This window comes from Eutrema salsugineum, unplaced genomic scaffold (genome assembly GCF_000478725.1).
Source record: "Eutrema salsugineum unplaced genomic scaffold, Eutsalg1_0 scaffold_5, whole genome shotgun sequence".
NCBI classification, from domain to species: domain Eukaryota; kingdom Viridiplantae; phylum Streptophyta; class Magnoliopsida; order Brassicales; family Brassicaceae; genus Eutrema; species Eutrema salsugineum.
In genome coordinates, this window is record NW_006256612.1 from 7,475,524 (window position 1) to 7,498,869 (window position 23,346).

Here is a 23,346-nt window from a genome sequence, read left to right on the forward strand (position 1 = left end):
CCCAAAAAATGATGGTCATTATTTAGAATTTTGATATAAATGAAAGTTTAATTTTTGTGGTCAAATTTGAAAGCTGGATTGATTTATATTTTATTTCATTATTAAATCTGAAAATATTCACTGTTAAAATATCTCAAAAGAGTAATATGAAAATTAAATATTAAAAAGAAAATAGATTTATTAAAAATGTCTTTTTATATATATGTTTTTAGTCATAAGAGATTCTTACAATCAACAGGTTTTTAAAAACCATTTATTGAATTTAACCAAATTTTAATTTATATATTAGGATTGAATAACTTTTGATTTCAACTAAAATTGTGAGACTATTGAGAATGACATAAGATTATGATTATACTGCATAACCAACATGAATCTTTAATCCAATAACCCCTCAAACCGAGTTGTTATTGTTTGTATTTATGAACAGAGAGACGATGAATCTTGTTGCTCTGGTCCTCCTAATATTACACCTTGTCATTTTTTCATGTGTAGATGCAGGCAAAGTCGTTTTGATGGATTCCAACATCACTCGCTCTTTCGACGACATAGAAGCTGATTTCTGTGAGTTTTTCTTGATTCTTTGTCTATTTTGTTTGCACTTACGGGTTGTCCGTTTACATAAGCTTCTTTCTTTTGTCGTCTACAATTCTCACACGCCTATGACTCTATGAGGGGTTTGTTTGAACCTGGAAACTGAACTTGGATATCTGTTTTCATAACTTTGTCTCCACGTCTATAATCAGTAGTCCATTGGTTTTTTTTATCTAATGTTCTTTATGGGTGTAATGATTCATACTTGTTTTGGATAAGAGGGCTTGAAAAGTTTAGTATCAGTTTGTTTCAGTTTCAGTGAGTATACCTTAGTAGTATATATGTACACTACTTGTCAAATTCGCTGATGCTGATGAAACTTTGGTGTTTCAGCTCCACCAGTGAATTCTATGGTAGAAACCGGAGTCCTTTACCTGGCTGAGCCTTTCGACGCTTGCCAAGACTTGAGGAATAAACCGAGGCAGAGCCCTAACGACACTTCACCTTTTGTGTTGATCGTAAGAGGAGGCTGTAGTTTTGAGCACAAAATCAGAGACGCTCAGAGAAGCGATTTCAAAGCTGCCATTGTCCATGACAATGTGGACCGCGACATCTTATTAGCAAGTAAAAAAATCTTATACTATACAAGTCTCTAATCTCGAACTGATGCTACAAATCTTGATTTTTTGGTTTTTTTTTCTTTTCTTTTCAGTGGGAGGAGACTCGGACGGTATAAAGATTCAAGCGGTATTTGTGACGAAAGAAGCCGGAGAAAAGCTCAAGAGTGTTGTTGGTTTGACGGAAAAGAAAGTCATGTTGGTCCCTAGTTTAGATGACTCGGGGTGGTTGTTGTTCGCGAACATAGCAATGATCGTGTCGCTGGCTATTTTTGTTGCGCTTGCCGCTTGTGTCTTAGTCTATAGGCATTGCACAACTCATAGCAACGTTACATTCCAGTTCCATGGGATGAGCCGTAGAATGGTGAAAGCAATGCCGAGTGTTACATTCACGTCTGTACACGAAGACAACACGACTGGTTTTTCTTGTGCTATCTGCCTCGAAGACTACAGTGTTGGGGACAAGCTCAGGGTATTACCTTGCGGTCACAGTTGAGTAAACAAACTATCTCCCTCTTAGCTTGGTAGAACAAATAAACTTATGATTCTATGATTCTTTTTTTTTTTTGGTGTTTTCTTCAGAGTATCATGCCGCTTGTGTAGACTCGTGGTTGACATCATGGAGAACGTTTTGTCCAGTGTGTAAACGGGATGCGAGAACAAGAACATATGAGTCACCAGCTTCAGAGAGCACGCCGCTTCTCAGATCTCCCATTGTAGCATCATCTGTAGTGGTTATAGACCCTCCTCCTGTGGGATCCTCTCATCACAGCTCGTCCTACATTCACCAATCGTTCAGGTCCTCCTCTCGTATCTCTGCGGATATCAGGCAACAAACCTCCCCATTGCACTTGCCATCGCTGAGATCATACGCCACATGTATGGACTCTTTGCACTCAATAGGTTACTCGACCATGTCACCACTCAACGCGATCGGCATGCCACCATATCGGCCTAGCCCAAGCAATGTGTCGCCTGGGTTAGTCCAGTCAACAAATCATCGGTTAAGTTCATTATCTCCTTTCGCCTCTGCACACTCGCTTCGAGACAATTGTTAGACCAAGCTTGCAGCAGTTGTTCATCCTTCTGATTTTGATGTCATCAGGTCAACAACATCAAATCCTTGTAAAGTTATCTATTAGCCAGCAAGTACGGATGATGTTTATATGTAACTCTCTGTTCATTGTTTGCTTCATTCTTCAACCCTTTTTCCTTTTTGGTTCGAATCTGGTTTGTTACGACAAGAAACATACAGCTCAACTGCCAAAGACAAATTAGATATTCTCATCAAAACTTTGAGATATCTGAGATTTAAACTAAAACTATAATGTCAATTAATTTTAAACACAGCAGATCGAGACACCAGATTCTAAAGTCATCACTCTGTCCGTTGTCGTTTTGCTTTTATTTCTCTCATCCAATCCTTGCATTCCTCTGCGGAGCCATTGGGATAAGCGAGCTGCCATGTGAGAAGTTTTTGTTGCTACAAAACAGAGCAATCAGCCTTATGTATAAGAAGAGAAGCAGGAGTGGATTCAACTGTAAGAGATTCAACAAAAGAAATGAAGATAAAAGAAATGCTTTTACCCATTCACGGATGAGGGATCCTCCGCTAAGCTCTGCAATTTGCATGATCTCCCTGCCATTCACCAGAGGCTTTACATCCCAGATGTTATCAAGACCTGTGATGTTAAAGCAGGAAAAACCATTACATGTGTGGAATAGTCCCACCATGCTACAATTTACTAGACATACTAACGCTTACCGAGTTCCCGAATGGTTTCCTCGATTGTTTGATAACTTTCTCGGATCTTGTCCACTTGGAAGTCGTGGTGCCCAATTTCTTGATTTTCGTCCATGCAGCTCCACAACAAAGTTGTTAAGAGTGCAACACGCCAGAATTCTTTGATCTCTCTAAGAAGAAACCCTGCGACAGTAACAAAACAAACCATTTTAATTTAGATAAAATATGGTCAGATTTAATAAGTTCACTAACTCACAAGTTGTATAATACTTAGTTTACAGAATTGCAGAGGAGATTATCAAAAATTTATAATCTACCATATGAATGAAATTGATAAATAGTTAGGATTCTTATGATCTTCAAAGTTTGTACGAGTAATAGAAAGACATCATTAGGATTATCTGTGGCATATTAGCTAAAATAAAATTCGTGATTTTCTTGATAATTGACACGAGTTTTAAATGAGGGTATATTGCAATACCATAGAAGCTATAGAGAAGTACCTGTGAGTACTCTTATTTTTGAAGTTTCTGGGACTTCTGGATCATCAAGAGAGATGGACTTCCAGTGCTCAAGAACATCAGCGGCCCAATCAAGCGTGTCCAGTTGAACATCCTTCTTCAACTGAAGGGAACGAATTAACGATAGGAATTTCTCCGTGGTTCGATGTATATTTATAACCTGAAGAAGATGGATTCCGTTATTATGATAGTCACGAATCTGTTAAGTCATGAAGCAATCAAACCGACAATGTAATGCAAAACGTAGGTGAAGGCTTTGATTTTGAGGCCCTGATGCAGAGAGATATTTAGAAATATTCTAAAAGCTTCCGCTACATCAGGCCCCCTGTAGCTACTGCAATTATGGCCTAGGATACTGAACATTAATAATCAGAGCTCACCGTTTCAGCATCACTAGTCTTCCGCTTCATGGAGAATTTGAAGATGTGGTTGACAACAGGAATCTGAAAAAAAAGGGCTCCAGTTTTGTTAGCTTAGACAACCAAACTCAGATTTTTTTAACCCAAGAAAAGATGACAAGAGTTCGAAGACGTTAGGAATTACAGTACCAATTTTCCCTTATTGTCTTTGTAAACGATTTTCTTAAAAGGGAGAAACAGAGCAGCATACAGAGCAAGCCTTCTTTGTTCACCCTAAAACCAAATGATAAGACACCAATAAATATAATTGAATTAAAAAAATGGGAAACTCTGTCTTTAGCAATTAAAGAAGAAGCGATCGCAACAGACTAATAACTCACACTGAACTTTCCTAGCCCAGGTGTTTGAATAAGGCTCCACATAGCTTCCAAGTAGGCTTGGCAGAGGCTAAAATAGCAGATTTGCAAAATGTGAATAATGTCACAGAACCAGATTTGCTAGGTCCCCAAGTGTTAACAATAGAAATGAGATAAACCTGCCACAATCCTCTGATGGTACAGGCTCAGATGAAGACGGAAAGGCAAAGACAACCCGAAATAATTTCAGATCAGAAAGATACTTTACTGCTGAAACAGGTCCATTCCCAGATATCATCAAATCGATCTGCACCAAGATATCAGTTGTGTAACGATAAACTCTAGAAAGAGAGGTTGCCAGAAAATCAGCTATATCCAGTAAGCAGGAAGATCAGATACATACTTCATTCCCGATCCGCTCTCTGCTAATTTTTTCTCCAAGAGCTACCCTTACTTCCTCACTTGAAGCAGCTTGTTTTAGTTCTTCATTTAGAGTAAATCCAAACCTTGCACCTGTTACGGCAGTAAATTAACCAGGAGTGGCAAAAAACATCCACAGAGCACAAATGAAGGATCTGAGATGGGCAATTATTGACATATAATGAAAAGAAAAACACCAGTACCAAAACGAATAGCTCGGAGAACTCGCAAAGGATCATCCAGAAATGTAGCTTTTGCAGGCAAAGGTGTAACAATTCGTCCGGACTTGAGGTCATCGATGCCTGTGATTTTATAAGATACTTGTAAGCTATCTGAGTTCACAGGAAATGAATGCTGGCAAAACTAGGATGCACTAACCTCTTTCTGTAAGATCTTCTACTGAGCCAGTGTTAATGTTGTAGAACAAGCTGTCAAATTTAAGAGATCATGAAAATGTCACACTTTGCGTTCAGTAATACGGAGATCATTTGTTATGCTACTTTTTGTTCACAACGAGAGTACCTATTTATGGTTAAGTCTCTCCTGTAAGCATCCTCTTTTGCGGTGCCAAATTTCTGTAGTAAAGCAAAGAAAAAAAAAGGCTATAAACTAAGCAGCACAAGCAGTTAGGTCCTTTGCATTGCAACCCTCGATAGGTTGTGTTATGCATTTGTAGCATATAAATAAGGAGCAGTACCATTGTAGGAATACGACTATTTTCTGTGTATTCTTCAGATCTCAAATTAACAAAATCTATCCATTGGTCATAGATGCGCATCTTTGCTGTCTCCAAATGTTTGGATTGTTCAGGATTCCTGAAAAAACAAAGGCCACCAAAATAAACCAGTTAACATCAAGAACTATAGAGTCTGGGAATTAGATTCAGCTGGAATTACAAGCCTAAAAGAAACTTCAAAAGTTCTAGACCTTTCAATAACAGTGTCGCCTTGTACTTTTTCGTCTCTAGAAGATAAATATTCCTTGAGCTTATCAAGAAACTCACTTCCTGACATATTGTCGATTGCTATGTCAATATCATCACTCTCTCTCCCTAGAAGCTGAAAACAAAGATAAAGCAAACATAAACTCTGTAAACATCCTCTATAATATCACTCGAGACAGAAATTTCAAGTCCGATGGAAGTATGCATTGGTAATATCCTCCTAGAGCAATCAATGCTCGTAAAGAAATCGAAGAATCCTCATATTTCTGGGCAAATTCCAATCCCTAATAATCTTTTCGACCTTTCTTATTTTAGGTTAAGAGAATCTGTAAACGGGAGAATCCGACTACTCCCTGAGCTAATCGAACCCCCACCAGGTGACCGATGAGTACCTTATCGCGTACCCAGCCACCGGCGACTCGAAGCTGCGTGTCGAGGTTGCAATAACGGAGAGTGCCGAGAAGCCGGTCGAAAATTTTCTGCTCTTTCTCAGTGAGATCAATCGTCTCCTTCAATTCGACCGAGAGCGTCGATCGCTTCTCCTCCTCCTCCCCTACAACATTCGTCGTCATCGCCTTCGTCGTCGAGTACCAGAAACAACACAGACTGGAGGAAACAACGCCGGAGCTGGGAATAAGTGATGAGGTGCGAAACGCGACGGTTGAAGAACGGCTCGGGTTACGGTAGCGAGAACGGGAAATCAGAAGAAGAGGTCTCGGCAGATTTATAAGAGTGTTGATTGGAAGTGACAGTCTCATGGTTTTTTTTTTTTGGCGGCTCGTTTTAATGGCGCGTTTTTCTTCCGCTGCGATTTACGGGCAGCGTCTGAACGAGCGGTGTGTATTGGGCCAGGTCGGATCCTTATACGTTAGAACTATTTTTAGGCCAGGCCCAATTGAACAATTATTAATATTATTTCACACAACAGTTATATGAAACATTGATGAGTTATGCATATTTTAGGCCCTATGAACCACTATTTGGGATTTTAGACCGTATCTTATGAGATCTATTTTGGTGATTTGATCTATATATAGGAGTCTAATACAGTATATTAGTATAATCAATCTTACATAATGTTTTTTTTTTTTGAAAGAAGGGCATCTTACAAATAGTGATATTGAGTTGAAGTATATGATGTTTATAAACAGAAAAAAGAAGGTGCATAACGACTTCTTTTTCATCTGGTGAAAATATCCAAAGGTAGCAACACTATTTTAATCTAATCCATTATTTGAAGACTTTACGTGAAAGCTACGAAACTATGAGCCTTTAAATAGATTTACACGCACGCATAATGCATTAGATCTTCAATAATCAATACCAAGAAGAAGAAAACGAAAAGCAATCCCCCCCATTGATGACTACATACGTAACAAACAAAATCAAGTAACAACACATAGAATTTCGGTTGAATATAAGTCAACAGCTTATAATTTTTTCTGGTTTTCTGTACTACAAATTTAAGGTTTAAAGTCAAATTTTGGGTCCTTAACATACACACAGACACACAGATGGAGTTAATAGTTGAAAACGTGAACAGCTCTCAGCTCCCATCAACTACAAGACCTAACTTGAAAGCAAATATACAAATCAGGGAGAGAAATTAGACCTAATTTACAACGTACGTCTACGTAAGTTGAACCGCATGCACCGCCAAACTCAACTCACAATTATATTTTGCAAAATCCACGCTTTATTTTATGGAAACAAATCAACAGTTATATACCAATTTATCAACTTGCGATGGAAAAGTTTTATCACGTAGCAACTATTTCAGTTTACGCTATTGTCAACTTTACTAATTATGATTGATTTTCAAGATATATGACACTTTTTTTTGTGAAATGACCCATAATCAAATCATTTGAATTCACCAACAAAAAATGCCATCTTAAGCAGTCCTTATACGTACGTGTTTCCTAAAGAGTATCTTGACTAAATTTGGAAAATGCGAATTCAATGTGACCAAAGTTTATTCTCAGCATATACCTCTTTACGAACAAGTCCTATACACACATATCAACAATGATAAATTCAACCGCAAGAAAACGAAAAAATATAAAAGGAAAAAGGAAAATCATGGCATTTAAGTTAACGTACAAAGTGGTAATTTCAGCATGCAACTTGCCGGACGATACCAAAATATTAGAAAAGGTATAAGCGAGATATTGAACTCCGACAGGGTATGCCAATTGGTCAAGCTATCACAATTTACAATGATGAAAAGCCAAATTATAAAGACTGAAAACTATGGGTAAAGTTTTAAAAAATAACATAAAAACTTATAAAGCCGATCGAACCGGCGAAAAGTCCAGTGGCCCAATCGATACATATGAAGCCAGGGAAAGATTGTCAGAGGAGCAGAAAACGATGTCGTTTCTTGCGTGTGAACACCACGCTCCAATCACCTTCTCTCTGCGACAAAAGCCACTAGCCTTCTCCTTCTCTCTCTCTCTCCACCATTACCACAGTCAAACGAGAGACTTTCCACGTTCGTCGTTTTCTCTTCCTCTATATATATCTCACCTCTTCCTTTCTTTTTCCTTTTTTTTCTCTCTTCTTCTTAATTATCTCTCTCACATTTATTCGCCGGCCGATTTCTCCGTCTTAAAAAAGGTCCGTTTATCCTCTCGTTCTCAGATCTGAGCTACAACGATTTTCTCTGCATTTTCAATATTTTTTTTTTGGCATCGATAGTTTTTTCTGTTGTAATGATCTTGATAACTACACGATTTTGTTTTGACATTAACAAGAACAGTACTAATGACGATTACTAATTTAAATCACCCTTATCCAGATAAATCCAATCTTAAATATTTCCGTTACATTTTCCGTTTTTTTTAATATATATGATATTCCAGATCTAAACCAAAAATTCAGTGATTCCATATGGACGATCTCCGAGGAGTAAACTCACAAAGCTCGATATCGGAGCTGGACGACCTGGCTCGGTTACTTGACCGGCCGAGGCTAAACATCGAACGGAAAAGATCGTTCGACGAGAGGTCCTTCAGCGAAATGGGAATATTCGACAGCGTCAATTCTTCCGGCGGCCGGTCTGGTTGGGAAACTCCGGCTTCTTCCACTAGAAACTCGTTCGAGCCACATCCTATGGTCGCCGAGGCTTGGGACGCTCTACGTCGTTCTCTGGTTTACTTCCGTGGCCAACCTGTTGGTACCATCGCTGCCTACGACCATGCCTCCGAGGAAGTCTTGAATTATGACCAGGTTTCGTTCATTTTTTCTTTCTCTCTTTTATAACTTTTGGTGTATATATAAAAAAAAAACAAAACTTTTGGTGTATCCCATACTCTGTTTTGAACCATGCTCTGTTTTGAAACTATTCTTTGATTACGTTAGGTATTTATGAATCCCGGTTCTCTAGACAAGCCATTGAATTTTTGAACGTTTTGCTCAAAAAATGTTTTGTTTAGGTTTTCGTAAGAGATTTTGTTCCAAGCGCATTAGCTTTCCTAATGAACGGAGAGCCAGAGATAGTCAAGAACTTCCTCCTCAAGACAATTCAAATCCAAGGAAGGGAGAAAAGAATCGACCGGTTCAAGCTCGGCGAAGGCGCCATGCCTGCTAGCTTCAAGGTCCTTCACGACCCGATCAAGAAAACAGACACTGTCATCGCTGACTTCGGAGAGAGCGCGATCGGAAGAGTGGCTCCGGTTGACTCAGGTTTCTGGTGGATCATTCTCCTCAGAGCCTACACCAAATCCACCGGAGACCATTCTTTGGCTGAAACACCTGAGTGTCAAAAGGGAATGAGACTCATTCTATCTCTTTGTCTCTCCGAAGGTTTCGATACTTTCCCTACGTTGCTTTGCGCTGATGGCTGCTCCATGGTCGATCGAAGAATGGTAATTATATAAGTTTCTTCTCTCTATAAAATCATTCAAATCAATAAGAACTTGGTAGGGTTAAAATTACGATTCGGTTTAGAGAACTATCTACCGAACTATATTAAAAGAAAAAAAATTGGTTTGGTTTGGTTTAATTTGGAGATCAATTTGGTTCGGTTTTGGATGATTAGACTAAAACTTTGGATGAAAAAAGCTTAACGATATGTGGATTCAAGAAACTTATTTTCCTTATACTATAGTTCAAATGATAAATATAAAATTAAGTGGACTCTTTGGTTTTAGTTCGGTTTGTTTGGTATGAAAAAAAACAGTGAAGATTGATTTTAAGACAAATTTAGGTTCGGTTTATATAAACTGAATGAGTGTCCTGTATTTTTGCGCGCGCAGGGGGTTTATGGATACCCGATCGAGATACAAGCTCTCTTCTTCATGGCTCTACGATCAGCAATGTCGATGCTAAAGCACGACGCGGAAGGGAAAGAGTTCATGGAGAAGATAGCGAAGCGGCTACACGCGCTTAGCTTCCACATGAGAAGCTATTTCTGGCTCGATTTTCAGCAGCTCAACGACATATACCGTTACAAGACGGAGGAGTACTCTCACACAGCAGTCAACAAGTTCAACGTCATCCCTGATTCGATCCCTGAGTGGGTCTTCGACTTCATGCCTCTACGTGGCGGTTACTTCATAGGAAACGTTAGTCCGGCTCGTATGGATTTCAGGTGGTTCGCTCTTGGCAACTGTGTAGCCATCCTTGCTTCCTTAGCCACGCCTGAGCAGTCGGCGGCGATCATGGACTTGATCGAGGAACGGTGGGAGGAGCTGGTCGGAGAAATGCCGGTCAAGATCTGTCATCCGGCGATCGAGAGCCACGAGTGGCGGATTGTTACCGGTTGTGATCCCAAGAATACTCGCTGGAGTTACCATAATGGAGGCTCTTGGCCAGGTAATTTTTTTTTTTTTTTATCCTTTCTTGAAATTGTTCTATTTATCAAAGTTATTCTTTACTTTGTGGAAGTCAACATTTGAATATTTGATAGGGATCTAAACTAGTGGTGATTTGCGGTAAAAGGAATGTGTTAAGACAGCTATCTAAATTACTTTTAGACTTTTTAAAGTTGGAAACAAAATCATTGAGGAAAAATGCATGGATCTTCTTTACGGAAAGTTCTTTCATTTGTCAAAATTTAAGTGGAATAAGGAGCTATATTTTGATGTATTTTCAATGGAATAAGGAGCTATATTTTAGGAAAGAAAGTGTGTTAATTTTTTGCATAAAACTGTTTCCTTCTATACTACTATTTACTTTATGTACGGATAATCATTTTTGTGTCTTTTTGTTTTTTCTCCGGCGACCGCAAAAAGCAGTGCTCTTGTGGCTATTAACAGCTGCGTGCATAAAGACGGGACGGCCACAGATAGCGAGGCGGGCCATAGACCTGGCGGAGTCACGGCTTTTGAAAGACGGTTGGCCGGAGTACTACGACGGAAAATCAGGAAGGTTCATCGGGAAACAGGCGAGGAAGTTTCAGACATGGTCCATCGCCGGTTACTTGGTCGCCAAGATGTTGTTAGAAGATCCTTCTCATCTTGGAATGATCTCATTGGAAGAAGATAAACAGACCAAACCTGTCATTAAGAGATCTTATTCTTGGACATGATAAGTCAATTCTTTGAGCAGATTCGGCTGAGCTTTGGTAGTTTCTAAATTTTGTTTTACGAGATCACGCATTTTGTATAATTGTTTTTTTTTTATTATTATTCTTAAGCTTGTAGTGGAATTATGATATTGATAACCATTTTGTATATGATTTTTTTTTCATACTCCATCCGTTTCATAAAGAATGTCATTCTAACATTTTTCACACATATTAAGAAAATTATTAAAAGTACAATTTTATCTCTTATTAATACATTAAATAATTTCTTTTTATCTAATAAATACATTAAATTAATAGGTTTAAAACTGGAATATTGTTTAAATTTTGCATTGAAAATATAAAACGACACTTTTTGTGAAACAAAAATAAAACGACACTTTTTGTGAAACGGAAAGAGTACAATTTATCTTTTTTTTTATAAAATGAAAAACATGTTCAGACATCCTTTAATTGCCAAAAAGTCTCCTATTGTCGATCGTGATGATTTGGCAAAGAAAAGTATGAGTTTTTTTTTTGTTTTTAAAGGGTCTAATTAAAAAGTACGAATATTACTCGAAAATATTGAGCAAACTAACAATGAATACTGATTTAACACGGAATTTGTCTCCTCCTCCAAATCCAAGCAAATCAACTCCTCCAGGTTCGAGTAAGGTGTGCAGTGTTCAGAGTTTGGCTAAATCACGCACAGTATTATTAATTTTGGAAAAGTGAATACGCCTTTTGCATGTTATTCAAACGGAAGAACATGCATGAGAATACTAAATGTGTTTTGTATTAGTGATATGGCACTTTCTTTCTAATCTAAGGCATTTGCTAAATCACTACAAGTAATGTGCGCTGAATCGATTTTGGCTAGTATATATACGATGTTATTGATTTTCTTTTTAAAAAGTGAGAGGACTTTTACATGTATTTGATAGGGAATCCAATAAAATAGTAAACATGATATGTGTTAGTAATATGCACATAGTCTTCAACTCTTCATAGCATTTGCTATATCGCGACAAGCCTACAAGTAAGGTGTGGCATAATTGATTTTGGCTAGTTCACAGTATCATTGATTTTGAAAAAATATATATAAAAGACTTTTACATGTATTTGATACGGAAGAAGATGGAAGGTGTGCTGAGTTGGTTTGGCAAGTCCGTAGGCGTAGAGTCAATGATATTTGAAAAAATGATACGTTTTTTTATATATATTAATTAGGCCGTTTCTACAATATACATATACTGTATGTTCATATAAGTGTGTTTATGTTTCAAATTCTTCATAAAGTTTTTTTTTTAATTTGTCAAATAAATTCTTTGATATAGTACTAACATAATCTCAGACCTGTTAGACAAAACTTATGGTCTTCATGTGAAAAAGGTGATTCTCCTATGAAGTCTGGAAAAACATAACAAATTTTTTTTTAAAGGATGTAATAATTGAAAAAAAATAACATAGAGGCATGGACCATTAGGATATAAATTGAAGAAGAAGAGAGATTCTCAGCCATGCAATAAAAATCGGTTAGTTTTGTCAGGTGATGGCCCCCGCCTCATTTAATTTTTCGTTTGCGTTTAGTTTCCTGACTCGCGAGTCTTGAGTCTCGTGACCCGCCTTTATCCAAATTCCAATGGTAACGATAGCTAGCAAGATTTTACATATTTGATAGCTAACCAATATTTATTTTATATCCACTGTAAATTTACTACAAACGTCACATTAAAGTTTTGTGTAGGCGTAAGGGGTGGTTCAGGGCTGAGATTTTAACCGGAGCCTTCAACATACTCGATCAAGAAGGATGACATCTTTAGATTCTTTACACTATATACACGTATGAATAGATGTAGGAAGTTTACGTATAAATTGATAATACAAAAGAAAGAGAGATAGACTAGTGCATGGCTGGCTAAAGATGATGCGATTCAATCTAGCTATAACTGCATGTGCAACATCATCACTTTCTCCTCTCAACTCGTACTATCATTAATATTCCGCATTTTTATTATTGTTCTTGCATATATAAAATATTTTTGTTATAATTATCGCTTTTCCATTATTCATTGATCATAGATTCGGTTACCTACCACCCAACATCTCACATGTTGTTTTCATCTATCTTCTACCCCATCTCACCTGCTTATATTCTAGAATTTGGCCTCTCTTGGAATAATAATTTTTTATAAAAGAAAGCTAAGAAAATAGAAACAGTTCGTCCGTTTAAGTTATTGAATTCTAAATCGGAGGATTCTATACCGCGGGCTACATACAACTTGTATAAGTTGTTAAAATTATTAAAAATCATAACATGCGTTTTTCTTTATAATAAAAAATGAGAATTGTAAGTGGTATTTATACACAAATTTATCAAAACTATTGCATGTTTTGATCATATATTTTGAATTTACTCCCTTTTACTGTCATTTTACTTCGTATACATAATACATAAAATCATGTATATATAATATATTGGTCATAGACTGCAAATATATCTTTTGATTGTTTTTTTTTTTTGTTTCTTTCAAAAATGCTACTTTTATTTTCATATAATTGTGTGTAAAAAGGTTTAAGGCCATCAATGCAGAGAAAGGCTTTACATGTTACAAAATTCAAAGGATTTAACGGTTCAATGAAATAAGATTGTCTCTAGATGCACATGATATATAATTCTGTAATTTATATCTGTAAAACGAAACCACACTTACATATTGTTATTACACCAGCTTTTAGGTGAGATTCTACCTAAAAGAGCCTAAACTTCGATTTCGTTATATATCATATTTCTTTTCAATAGAAAGAATGTTTAAGGAAACCACATGCTGGAACCAGATTGGAGCTGGCACGTTACACGATGTCCACAGTCCACTCTAAAAGCTTAAGATAATGGTGATGACTATTAATTATAATCATAACAAATTAACAACAACTATTCAATAAACTTTTTTTTGTTAAATCGGTGACGTGCTTCTTCTAAAAGCTTAATGTGTAAATTTCAATTTTTGATTGCTGACTAAGGATCCATTCATGTGTTGATATCCATTACGTAAACGAAGATCTTAGTCAGTTTTTAAAGAAAGACCCTCGAGAATATTATTTTGTTATTCTCTAGCTATCAATTGCAATTATCTTATCATGTTTATATGCTACACTCGTCATTCCCCGATAAGCAAAAAACGCAACCGGAAGCGAAGTGAAAGCCATGTTGACTTTAATTTTTTTTTTCTTAATGAGACAAACAAGAGGAGAGGGATTTAACTTCTAATCACAACGCTTGATTACAACTCAATTGATGATTAATGATAGCGGAAATGCTCGATTATAAATAGGCATTTGAGACATGTGTCAGTCTCCAGAGAGATTTTGTGTTTTGAGATCCTCCAAAATCACATGACTGCGTGGCCTAAGCAAGAGCAATCGAGTTGCATATATACACTGAAATAACCACTATACATATATGTAAATGATTAAACACAAAACCACCTATGACCTATAAATATAACGGTATTGATGGTACTAAACGATTTTTTCTGGAAACTCATTGAATGAAAGAATGAACCTAAAAAATGAAATTTTATGTTCGAACATGCCTGCCTGCACAACGATTATTGTGAAAATAATCTTTGTCACGTGACATAATATTCTGTCACGTTTTCGAAATTTTGTTTATGTTTCTGAAAATACTCGAAAATTCATAGGAAAGTAAAGTAAAAACGAGCACACCGAATCCAGGGTTTAGCTTAATTATCTGAAATACGGAAACTAAGTGGGTGAACTCTGTCAAATCATTAAACTGAGGGAAAGAAATGCGAATAGCAAAAACGTTAGGACCAAAAACTGAAGAAAAAAAACACAGACAAAAAGCGATGACACCAAACCAAACATTTAGGTATGGTTTTGCGTCTGCGTCAAAGACTGCGTAATTGCTCTGCACATCATCTGCAATATATCTAGTCACTCTGTCTCGTAGGTTTACGATATATAACTAATTAATGTTAGGAAACAGTATAAATAATTCGGTTGAATTAGTTAGTTGTGCATAGCCTTTACCTGAAAATTGACATGGAAAATATATCTAATGGATTTGATCAAATAACAGATAATGGTATTATATTTATAATTAATCTCTTTCACATCAGATAAATTATGCTATTTTGTTACTTGATGCGTTACAAAAGAAAACAAAATTACAAATTAAACTAATATATGAAAGATTCCTAAAGAATTTTCGACTCCCAAATGGTTCTAACATCGGAAATTCGACAACTCCGACACGACTCATCATGGGACCCTATCCGACAACATAAACACACCGAAGCCTGAGCCCCGAACAACTCAGGGCCCCACCGTCGAGTCGACTCGGCCGAGTCAAGATTCGCCTTCCGAGTTGACTCGTACCGATAACTCGTCGTCGCTGGTCCAACAGAGAGTTCCAAGTTGAGCACCCAATCGTCGTCCGTCTGAATATCTTTCTCCGTCGTCGTTCCGCTACTCGAGCAGTTATTATAACCTTCTTCCCGGTTTTGTACCCCCGGTTCCGGTTTAACCGTCGGTTGTTTATCCGGTCCGGCGAAATCGAATTTTACAGACTCGTCGACGACACCGGTTTGAAGAGACGGCGTCGCTTTGGATGGAGCGTTTGTGGATTCGTTGATCGGACGGTGTGTGTTTGGGTCGATCCCACGGCTGAGAAGCTTCCTCTTGATGTGAGTGTTCCAATAGTTTTTGATCTCGTTGTCTGTTCTTCCTGGTAATCTCCCAGCAATCAATGACCATCTGCAATTGAATTCCCCAGAATTTATCAGTGTTTTTCCCACAAAAATCACAGATAAAGGTTGAAAATTTCCAAAATCCCATGAGAAAATTCCACCCAAATTAGTAAATTTCACTCATGATTTTTGTTTTTGTTTACAAGATCCTCTGTTTTGATTGATGAAAGAGAGGGATAGAGGGAGAGAGGAGACTAACTTGTTACCGAGCAAGCTATGGAGTTTGATGATGAGTTCGTCTTCTTCCTCAGTGAAATTACCTCTCTTGAGATCTGGTCTTAGATAATTCATCCATCTCAACCTACAACTTTTACCACATCTCTGCAACCCTGCAAGATTTCATTAATTTAATTAAATCAGCCTCTCTCTCTCTCTCTATATATATACATATATGCAGAGGATATATGTAGTACCGGCGGCTCGAGGGAGAGATCGCCAGCAACCTTCACCGTGTTTGCGAATGTAATCAACGAGAAGCTGATCTTCTTCTTTAGTCCAAGCTCCTTTGTTCATATGTGCTTTCTCGCAGCAAGGTGACCTTCCCATCTCTCCTTTAAATCTCTTCGATCTCTCAATCTCTATGTGTATGTGTATATGTGTCTTATGTGGAGGAAGAGGACTTTGGTGTGTTTTTGTTTTCAAGGAAGGGAGGTTCCTGTAGGATGTTTCGTTTTGAATGTTATTTATAATAACTAACAAACTATATTTTAATACCCAAGCCTATAGTTTGATCTGCAAATGAAGTTTAATTTTTTAATTAGTTGTGTGCCAAAGAATATTGTAACCACCGGGGAAAAATTATTTTTGATTGTACACTCACAGGAGGAACGTGGGGGAGTTTCCTAACTTTTTCTCTCCTTTTCTTTGTTATCTATTTCAGATGCAGATCGTACGGTTTGGTTATTGACTTTTCCGTTTTTTAGATAATCTGGGAAAATATCATAATGATTTTACCATTCCACAAAATCTTTTTTACCAATCATAAGTTTCTTTTTACTTAAAATTTATCATCTCAAATTACATTGAAGTGTAACATCACTGCTCTTAACCATTCTTATTGCATATTATTGAATATGTCACCTAAGCTACAAGGACCTTCTTCATATCTGTGTGAAAAAAGAGAGTAGATCTGCCATTTCTAACAGTTTAACTGTTTTATCAAATCTTAATGCGTCAATTGAAAAATATATATAACCTAAGCTTAGCATAAATATACCAGCAATGTTGTATTTATTTATGCTTAAAAGAAAAAAAGAAAAGAAAAGAAAAGAAAGAGAGAGTAGATCTGGAAGAAAGTAGGTAGATAGATTGGGGAAGATGAGTAGGTAGCTGTCTTTTTATCTCAATACTCAACCTCTCTCTCTCTCTTCCAATCACTCTCTCCACACGCTACTTCTCTCGCATACTTCCACGTGTCCTCCCATCTCGTATGATTTATCACTCTCCCTCTCTTTGTCTCCTTGTTCAAAATTATTTATTTATTCTTATAGATTAGTTGGATAACTGAATTATTGGGTTGGGCATGTGTATTTCTGTCTCTTCTTGGTCTTCTACTGTTGTGTTGTGTCCGTTAAGCTATATATCGAATTTTCATTACAATGACGGTCCAATTAAAAATATATACTATTACGTAACAATTGCTTATTTAATTTTCAAATGGGTTTCTTTCTTGGTATAGAATCATATAAATGTTAATATTCTTTCGTCCACGGTTATACTCATTTAGACAAGTTATCGAAATTGTTGTTAGTATAAAATAGGGTTGATTTTTACAACGTGATGTAATACATAAACACAAAATATCATAAACTTATAAAAGTCTACTATTTAACAACCTATCTTTCTCACTTGTGCTTAGTTCTCTCTTTTTTTGTTCTTTCAAAAAGGACATCAATTTTGGTCATTTGCACCATTATAATGTGTCGACGAAAAATTCTTAAAGAAAACAAAAGACGGAGTATAAGATTAATACAAAAAGAATCTAGCACATTTTAAAAAATCTCATCAAAATTGTTTTTGAGAATGTATCTTAAAAATTGATAAAGATTTTGACTGTCGTTATATGCGAAGTGATAAAAAAAGAAAAGTTAGTTTATAAATTTATTCAACCATACACTTTCGACCAATCTATTCTTCTTTATCTAATATTTTTTTTTTTTTCAACCATACAATTTTTTGTTAAGTGTTCTATGATCCAACCACTGTGCAATGTTTTCGTTTTAACCACTGTTCAATTTGACGTCCACTATTCAGTGGTTTATGGGAGCCATAAGCTATGAATAACTAAAAACCATCATAAGAGATATGGACCTTTTGTTTAACCGTAGGCTCTGAACCGGGTATCTCGTATATTTTGCCGTATTCCGTACCATTAGGCCGTCACTTGCCAGGCCCAACCTGGCTAATTGCAACTAATTAAGATGTATACTCCGGGCTGTTTATAGTGTATTTGATATGCGCCTTTTGGAAATAGAGATAGTCTCCTATTGTAAACCGGTTATCGACATTCTTTCCAATCCTATGAATGGCCTAGATATTGCACTTTCCAGTTCTATTACCTCAATCTAGATGTTGTTCCTTCACCGTAGCATTGCCCTCGACGAATTCGATTGTAAGAGCTGAAAACGTTACAAAAAGATGGCCGTCTTCATTCATGTTTGTCAATGGGTGGCCCGGCTTAGCTTCATGATCGTCTTCTTGCGGAGCAAAATACGAGATTTTACTTTAATGTTGAGTCTCGAGTGGTAATTTTAATTGTTGCTCTGTTTTTATTATTTGAAAGTCAATTGATAAAAAAAATTATCGTAAGAACCACAAATACAAACAACACAAATAAGAGTACTTGGCTTTGATAGTTATAATCCTTATATACGTTAACGTTTCCGAAGAAACCTTGTAAGAAATGTTTCTTTGCATTTTTAAACGTTTCGTTTCCGCATATCAAATTATGATTCCATACAACCTTTATAACTTTCTTTTTATTTAGTCTGTCAAATTTGAAAAGCCTTAATGAAAATATACATTATGTCCAAAAGATAAACTTTTACTATACTTGCAAGTTATACAACTAAAAAGCTATAGAGATAGAAAACATGTTCATCACAAAATTTAACTTTGTGTAAGAGAAACAAGTAGTATACAATTCTATCTTTCGCCTCTCTGTTCAGGCGTCAACCCTCCCTTGCCACATTTAGGACAACTCTTCATACCGAATCCTTGACATTCGAAACATCTGCACATTTTCAGTTTCTCAATATAGTATTTACATAATAACTCATCAAACTAGAAAATTGTTTATTCATCTTTTTAATTTGTACTTACTTCCACCTCTCAAAAATATTTCCGTTCTTCTTATTTTTACCTGTTCCCTGGAGGCAGGCAACATAAAAATTCTTCTATCATACAAATGCTTCTTGCGAAAATAAAAATAAAAATACATATGCAGAAATATAGATTAAAAAGAGTAAGATCAATATCTATGGTTTGGAAAAACAAAGTAGAATTGATTCGATTGAACATACGGTACATATATAGACTCACTTGAAGATATGGTTAGAATATAGTGATTTAAGATTGAATTAGTACCTTGCAACCGGGACAATCAATTGCTCCTTTGGCTCCACAAGTCTCACAACTTTTGAATATCTGTTATTTTCCATCACATATGTAAACCTTTGAAGAATCAACAAAAACTCTTCACTAACGATGCTTTTGCATATTGTTGAGTTGTGAAAACCTACCGAACCAAGAGAAAAATTTCCGGATTTTGCTGCAGAAACTTTGATGGAATCGCTTCGTCCCAAAACAATCTTTCTTTTCGTCTGCGAGATATAAGTCGTCAGGGGAGCAGCAAAAGCTAGAATCTTCGATTCTAAAGATAACTCACTGCAACAAAGTGGGAATTTCAACATTTTGTAATTCAAATTTCGAGTGACATACACTTGTTCTGTATATCGATATCACTATATGCAAATATGGATGGTGGGAAAAACAGAAGAATTTGCTTGGTTGTGGACCTTGTGGTTTGTGGATATCGAAACAGATCATGTGGGGATCGGGTAAATGGGTAATAATGTAATATGTTAATGGAGGATTGGCTTAAAATATGAAGCATATAAAAATGGTGTGGATAAGAAATAAAAAATCCTCAGTGTCAAAGTTTTTCTTCCCGTTTTTATACTTTTAAACTTTCATTATTTAAAAATAGTTTACTAATTTTTGCGCCTCCATCAGTAAATATGTATGTATACATCAAGAGAAGAATTTTTTTTTTTTTTCGACTACCCAACTATTACATCACTGTTAGCCAGGCTGAGAGCAGTTTTGGGAGCCGAATACATCAAAAAAAGATATAATGGTAGTATTTAAAGTTTTATAGTTTATATAATAATTAATTAACTATTTAAAATATTACTTAATATACGGAGAAAAATTAATTTTTTTTGAACTATTTATAGAAAATGCCGATTTTACGCTCATTGGAGTGCTGATTTTTTTTTATTTACTACACATGTACTATAAACTTTAAATTAAAATATGTTAATTTTTTCATTATTACTAAATTTTAAATTATAAGGCTGTATTACATAAAAAATACTTTAGAAATGCATCCAATTTTGATTAACAGAAAAAATTGTTTTTTCAAAAAATAATAAAAAAAGGGACAAAGAAAAGGATAAACAATGAAATAAACTAGAAAAGTACGGAAACGCCTTTCTAAGTTCCTTTCTAAGTTTTTCCTTTTTTTTAATCGATGACTACTTTTGCTTGTATACTACTAAATAGCCTTGTTTGCAAACCAGTCGTCGACAAAAGAAAAGGAAACATTTAAGAAATCCAAAAAAAAAACAGGGTTAAAGAAGTAAATATGCACTTAAAATTATTACAGTATAAGTCTTTTATTGTTGGACGACACAACTTAACAATCTTGGAAACAAGAAGTAAAAGGTTTCAACACTTACAAATGTAATTTCTCGATAGGAGATGAAATGTCCATTCTTCTTCCAACCTGATTCATAAGAAGATAAGAGTCACGTTAAAGCACATATTGTACCTTATTATATACAGCAATATCTAAATAACTAAACTCAACTCGCCACATACATCATTATTAAATACATGAGGTACTTGCACAAATAACCCACAATTTAAAGTCAAATGCAAAAGTAATCTCTTTTTTCTCCTTCTTTAATAAATGTCACTTTCTCCCTACTATCTCCTTACAACCACATATATTCACAAAAATGCCATTATGTTTTTAGTTTTTTTTTATAAAAAAAAAAATACTAAAAAGACACAACCATTCTAAAATATATCATTTATTTACGAAAATGCCATCTTCTTCAATTTTGCCAACCACCATTACCAACTAGTTTTGAAGCTCTAAATGTTTGTCCAACCAATTTTTAAACTCTAAATGCTTATTATGTCGCCTATAACTTCATTTTATCTACAATTTTCTCTCCAATTTCATCTAAAAAACTCTTTCATGCTCATTTTTATAAATTCCAATTTCATAAATCATCTATTTTTGGAGATTCTTGCATAACAACGACTTAGCTAGTTTGTTATCGGTGCTATACAAAATTCTGGGTGTTTGTCAAAGTTAATCGAATTTAAATCGTAAGTAGGTAAACATCTACTTTTTCTTTAACATTTAGCTCTGTTTCGCGAAAGTAGACTTCTTTTTCAGTCTGCTAGTCAACGCAGAGGTTAGATTTGCAATTGACTTTTTTTAATATTTGTGTAAGCAGACTTCAAAAGAAGTCTGCGAATTGTCCTTTGTAAACAAAAAAAATCATGTAGACTTTTTTTGCAGTATGCGAGAAGAAAATGTTATTTTTGCATTTGACCAAAAAAATTGAAGAACTTTGACTTTTATAGCAGACTTCTTTAGAAATCTGCTATTTCGTAATTTGATTCGAGAGGTTATTTTTGCAATTGACCAAGATTTTGATAACTTTTGACTTTTATAGAAGACTTCTTTAGAAATCTGCTATTTCGTAATTTGACTCGAGAGGTTATTTTTGCAATTGACCAAGATTTTGACAACTTTTGACTTTTATAGCAGACTTCAATTGAAGTCTGCTACAAAAAAAATAAATAGCAGACTTCTGCTTTTTATTTAATTAAGATTCAGTCAAATGCAAATCTGACCTACAAGCAGACTGTTAAAGAAGTCTGCGCATAGCAGAAGTCTGCTTCGAAAGTCAACCTTTTGGTCAATTGCAAAAATAACCTTGAGTAAACTTCTTTTGTAGAGTAGACTTCATAAGCAGACTTCTTTACTATAGCAGAATTTTTTTACTCGTCAGCAGACTTTAAGAAGTCTGCTTTAAAAGTCAAACTTTTGGTCAATTGCAAAAATAACATTTTCTTCTCGCAGACTGCAAAAAGAAGTCTACTATGAAAAGTCAAATATTTGGTCAAATGCAAAAATAACCCTTTTTTAGAAGACTTCAACGTGAAATTTCCCCGGCGGAGTTTGAACGGATGTTTGTATTTTTTTTTTAATTTTTAAAATGCATTTTATAAAGTATTTGTAATGTTTTTTTTTTAATTTTAAATTGTAAATGCATTTTATGTATGATTCTTGCACCTGTATGAGTTTGGTGTGTTTATGTGTTATAATTATAAAGTTATGAATTTTTTTGGTTTGAAAGGTAATTAGCACATCTAAGCAGTAGAAGTCTATAGATGAAGTCTGCTGTTACGTATTAGCATATCATAGCAGACTGCATACGAAGTCTGCCTAATTATTTTTTTAAAAAATTTATTTTTGAAATATTTGTTACTTGTAAAAATGATTTTCTTGTTTTGACATGTTTATTTGTTTTTTGTGTTGCATTTATATGAATTTGACGTTATTATGTGTTATAATTACAAAGTAATGAATTTTCTTGTTTGATTTATCTATTCTTGCAGACTTCTAAAGAAGATTAGAAGTCTACTTCCTTTCAATTATTTTTATTTGTTATTGTTCTTGCATTTGTATAAGTTTGAAAAATCAGTTATTCTTGCATTTACCTGTCATGGTTTGTCCTCAACTTTAACTATTGGCCATTTTTGTTAACGGTCTTGATAATATATAAATTACTTTATTAACGCGTACAACGTTAGCAAACTCTTGTGGTCTGGTGGAACAGACCCACTTGTTGCCCAAAGTACGTGGGTTCGAAAAAAACAAAATGCCTAAAATATTTGGCTTGTTTTTCTTTGTAGGATCTTATCAACAATCGTGTCTTTATTTTAAATAGTTACTATACATAATAACAATTTTTTATTTTGCCACATTGTTACAGTTATGAATTAGAACACAAAGTTATATTCTATATTCAAAAAAATATAATCTATTTCGTTATTTTATAGAATATTTAAATACATATAGCTACTTATGAACTCATCACATAGATCATTATTAAATAAATATGGTTAACACAGGTTGGTCTTGCCCGAAAAAACAAAATGCCCAAAATATATCTTATTTTCCTTCGAGAGATTTTATCAATAATCTTGTCTTTATTTCTTTTCTTTTTTTTTCGCAATCTTGTCTTTATTTCTAAATATTT

At 35.3% G+C, this 23,346-nt stretch overlaps 5 protein-coding genes across 7 annotated transcripts; 2 read left to right on the forward strand and 3 right to left on the reverse strand.

Annotated features, from left to right (window-relative positions):
* Window positions 1–306: 306 nt before the first annotated feature.
* Window positions 307–2,286, forward strand: LOC18992681 (receptor homology region, transmembrane domain- and RING domain-containing protein 3). The gene is made up of 4 exons (XM_006416110.2): window positions 307–564; window positions 928–1,158; window positions 1,247–1,642; window positions 1,734–2,286. Exons 1-4 carry the CDS (start codon window positions 423–425, stop codon window positions 2,207–2,209), a joined length of 1,245 nt encoding a protein of 414 aa, XP_006416173.2. The 5' UTR covers window positions 307–422; the 3' UTR covers window positions 2,210–2,286.
* LOC18992682 (putative CCA tRNA nucleotidyltransferase 2) lies at window positions 2,022–6,290 on the reverse strand. Of its 2 annotated transcripts, XM_024153120.1 has the most exons (16): window positions 5,887–6,290; window positions 5,479–5,609; window positions 5,249–5,366; window positions 5,074–5,126; window positions 4,930–4,979; window positions 4,755–4,853; window positions 4,535–4,644; window positions 4,311–4,438; window positions 4,156–4,222; window positions 3,965–4,048; window positions 3,797–3,859; window positions 3,399–3,576; window positions 2,917–3,078; window positions 2,739–2,833; window positions 2,515–2,634; window positions 2,022–2,411 (listed from the first exon to the last, which is right to left on the reverse strand). In XM_024153120.1, exons 1-15 carry the CDS (start codon window positions 6,250–6,252, stop codon window positions 2,530–2,532), a joined length of 1,809 nt encoding a protein of 602 aa, XP_024008888.1. In that variant the 5' UTR covers window positions 6,253–6,290; the 3' UTR covers window positions 2,022–2,411; window positions 2,515–2,529. The 2 variants fall into 2 exon arrangements, with proteins under 2 accessions (XP_024008888.1, XP_006416175.1); XM_006416112.2 differs by having other exon boundaries at window positions 2,081–2,634.
* Window positions 6,291–8,070: 1,780 nt separating this feature from the next.
* On the forward strand, window positions 8,071–11,226 carry LOC18992683 (probable alkaline/neutral invertase D). Of its 2 annotated transcripts, none has more exons than XM_024153121.1 (5): window positions 8,071–8,113; window positions 8,359–8,725; window positions 8,932–9,363; window positions 9,754–10,312; window positions 10,735–11,226. In XM_024153121.1, exons 2-5 carry the CDS (start codon window positions 8,387–8,389, stop codon window positions 11,025–11,027), a joined length of 1,623 nt encoding a protein of 540 aa, XP_024008889.1. In that variant the 5' UTR covers window positions 8,071–8,113; window positions 8,359–8,386; the 3' UTR covers window positions 11,028–11,226. The 2 variants fall into 2 exon arrangements, with proteins under 2 accessions (XP_024008889.1, XP_006416176.1); XM_006416113.2 differs by having other exon boundaries at window positions 8,098–8,113; window positions 8,378–8,725.
* Window positions 11,227–15,126: 3,900 nt separating this feature from the next.
* Window positions 15,127–16,577, reverse strand: LOC18992684 (transcription factor MYB3). Its single transcript, XM_006416114.2, has 3 exons — window positions 16,192–16,577; window positions 15,978–16,107; window positions 15,127–15,785 (listed from the first exon to the last, which is right to left on the reverse strand). The coding sequence occupies exons 1-3, from the start codon at window positions 16,322–16,324 to the stop codon at window positions 15,227–15,229; spliced, it is 822 nt and encodes a 273-aa protein (XP_006416177.1). The 5' UTR covers window positions 16,325–16,577; the 3' UTR covers window positions 15,127–15,226.
* Window positions 16,578–18,723: 2,146 nt separating this feature from the next.
* LOC18992685 lies at window positions 18,724–19,825 on the reverse strand. The gene is made up of 4 exons (XM_006416116.2): window positions 19,519–19,825; window positions 19,364–19,423; window positions 19,100–19,146; window positions 18,724–19,010 (listed from the first exon to the last, which is right to left on the reverse strand). The coding sequence occupies exons 1-4, from the start codon at window positions 19,687–19,689 to the stop codon at window positions 18,923–18,925; spliced, it is 366 nt and encodes a 121-aa protein (XP_006416179.1). The 5' UTR covers window positions 19,690–19,825; the 3' UTR covers window positions 18,724–18,922.
* Window positions 19,826–23,346: the final 3,521 nt, after the last annotated feature.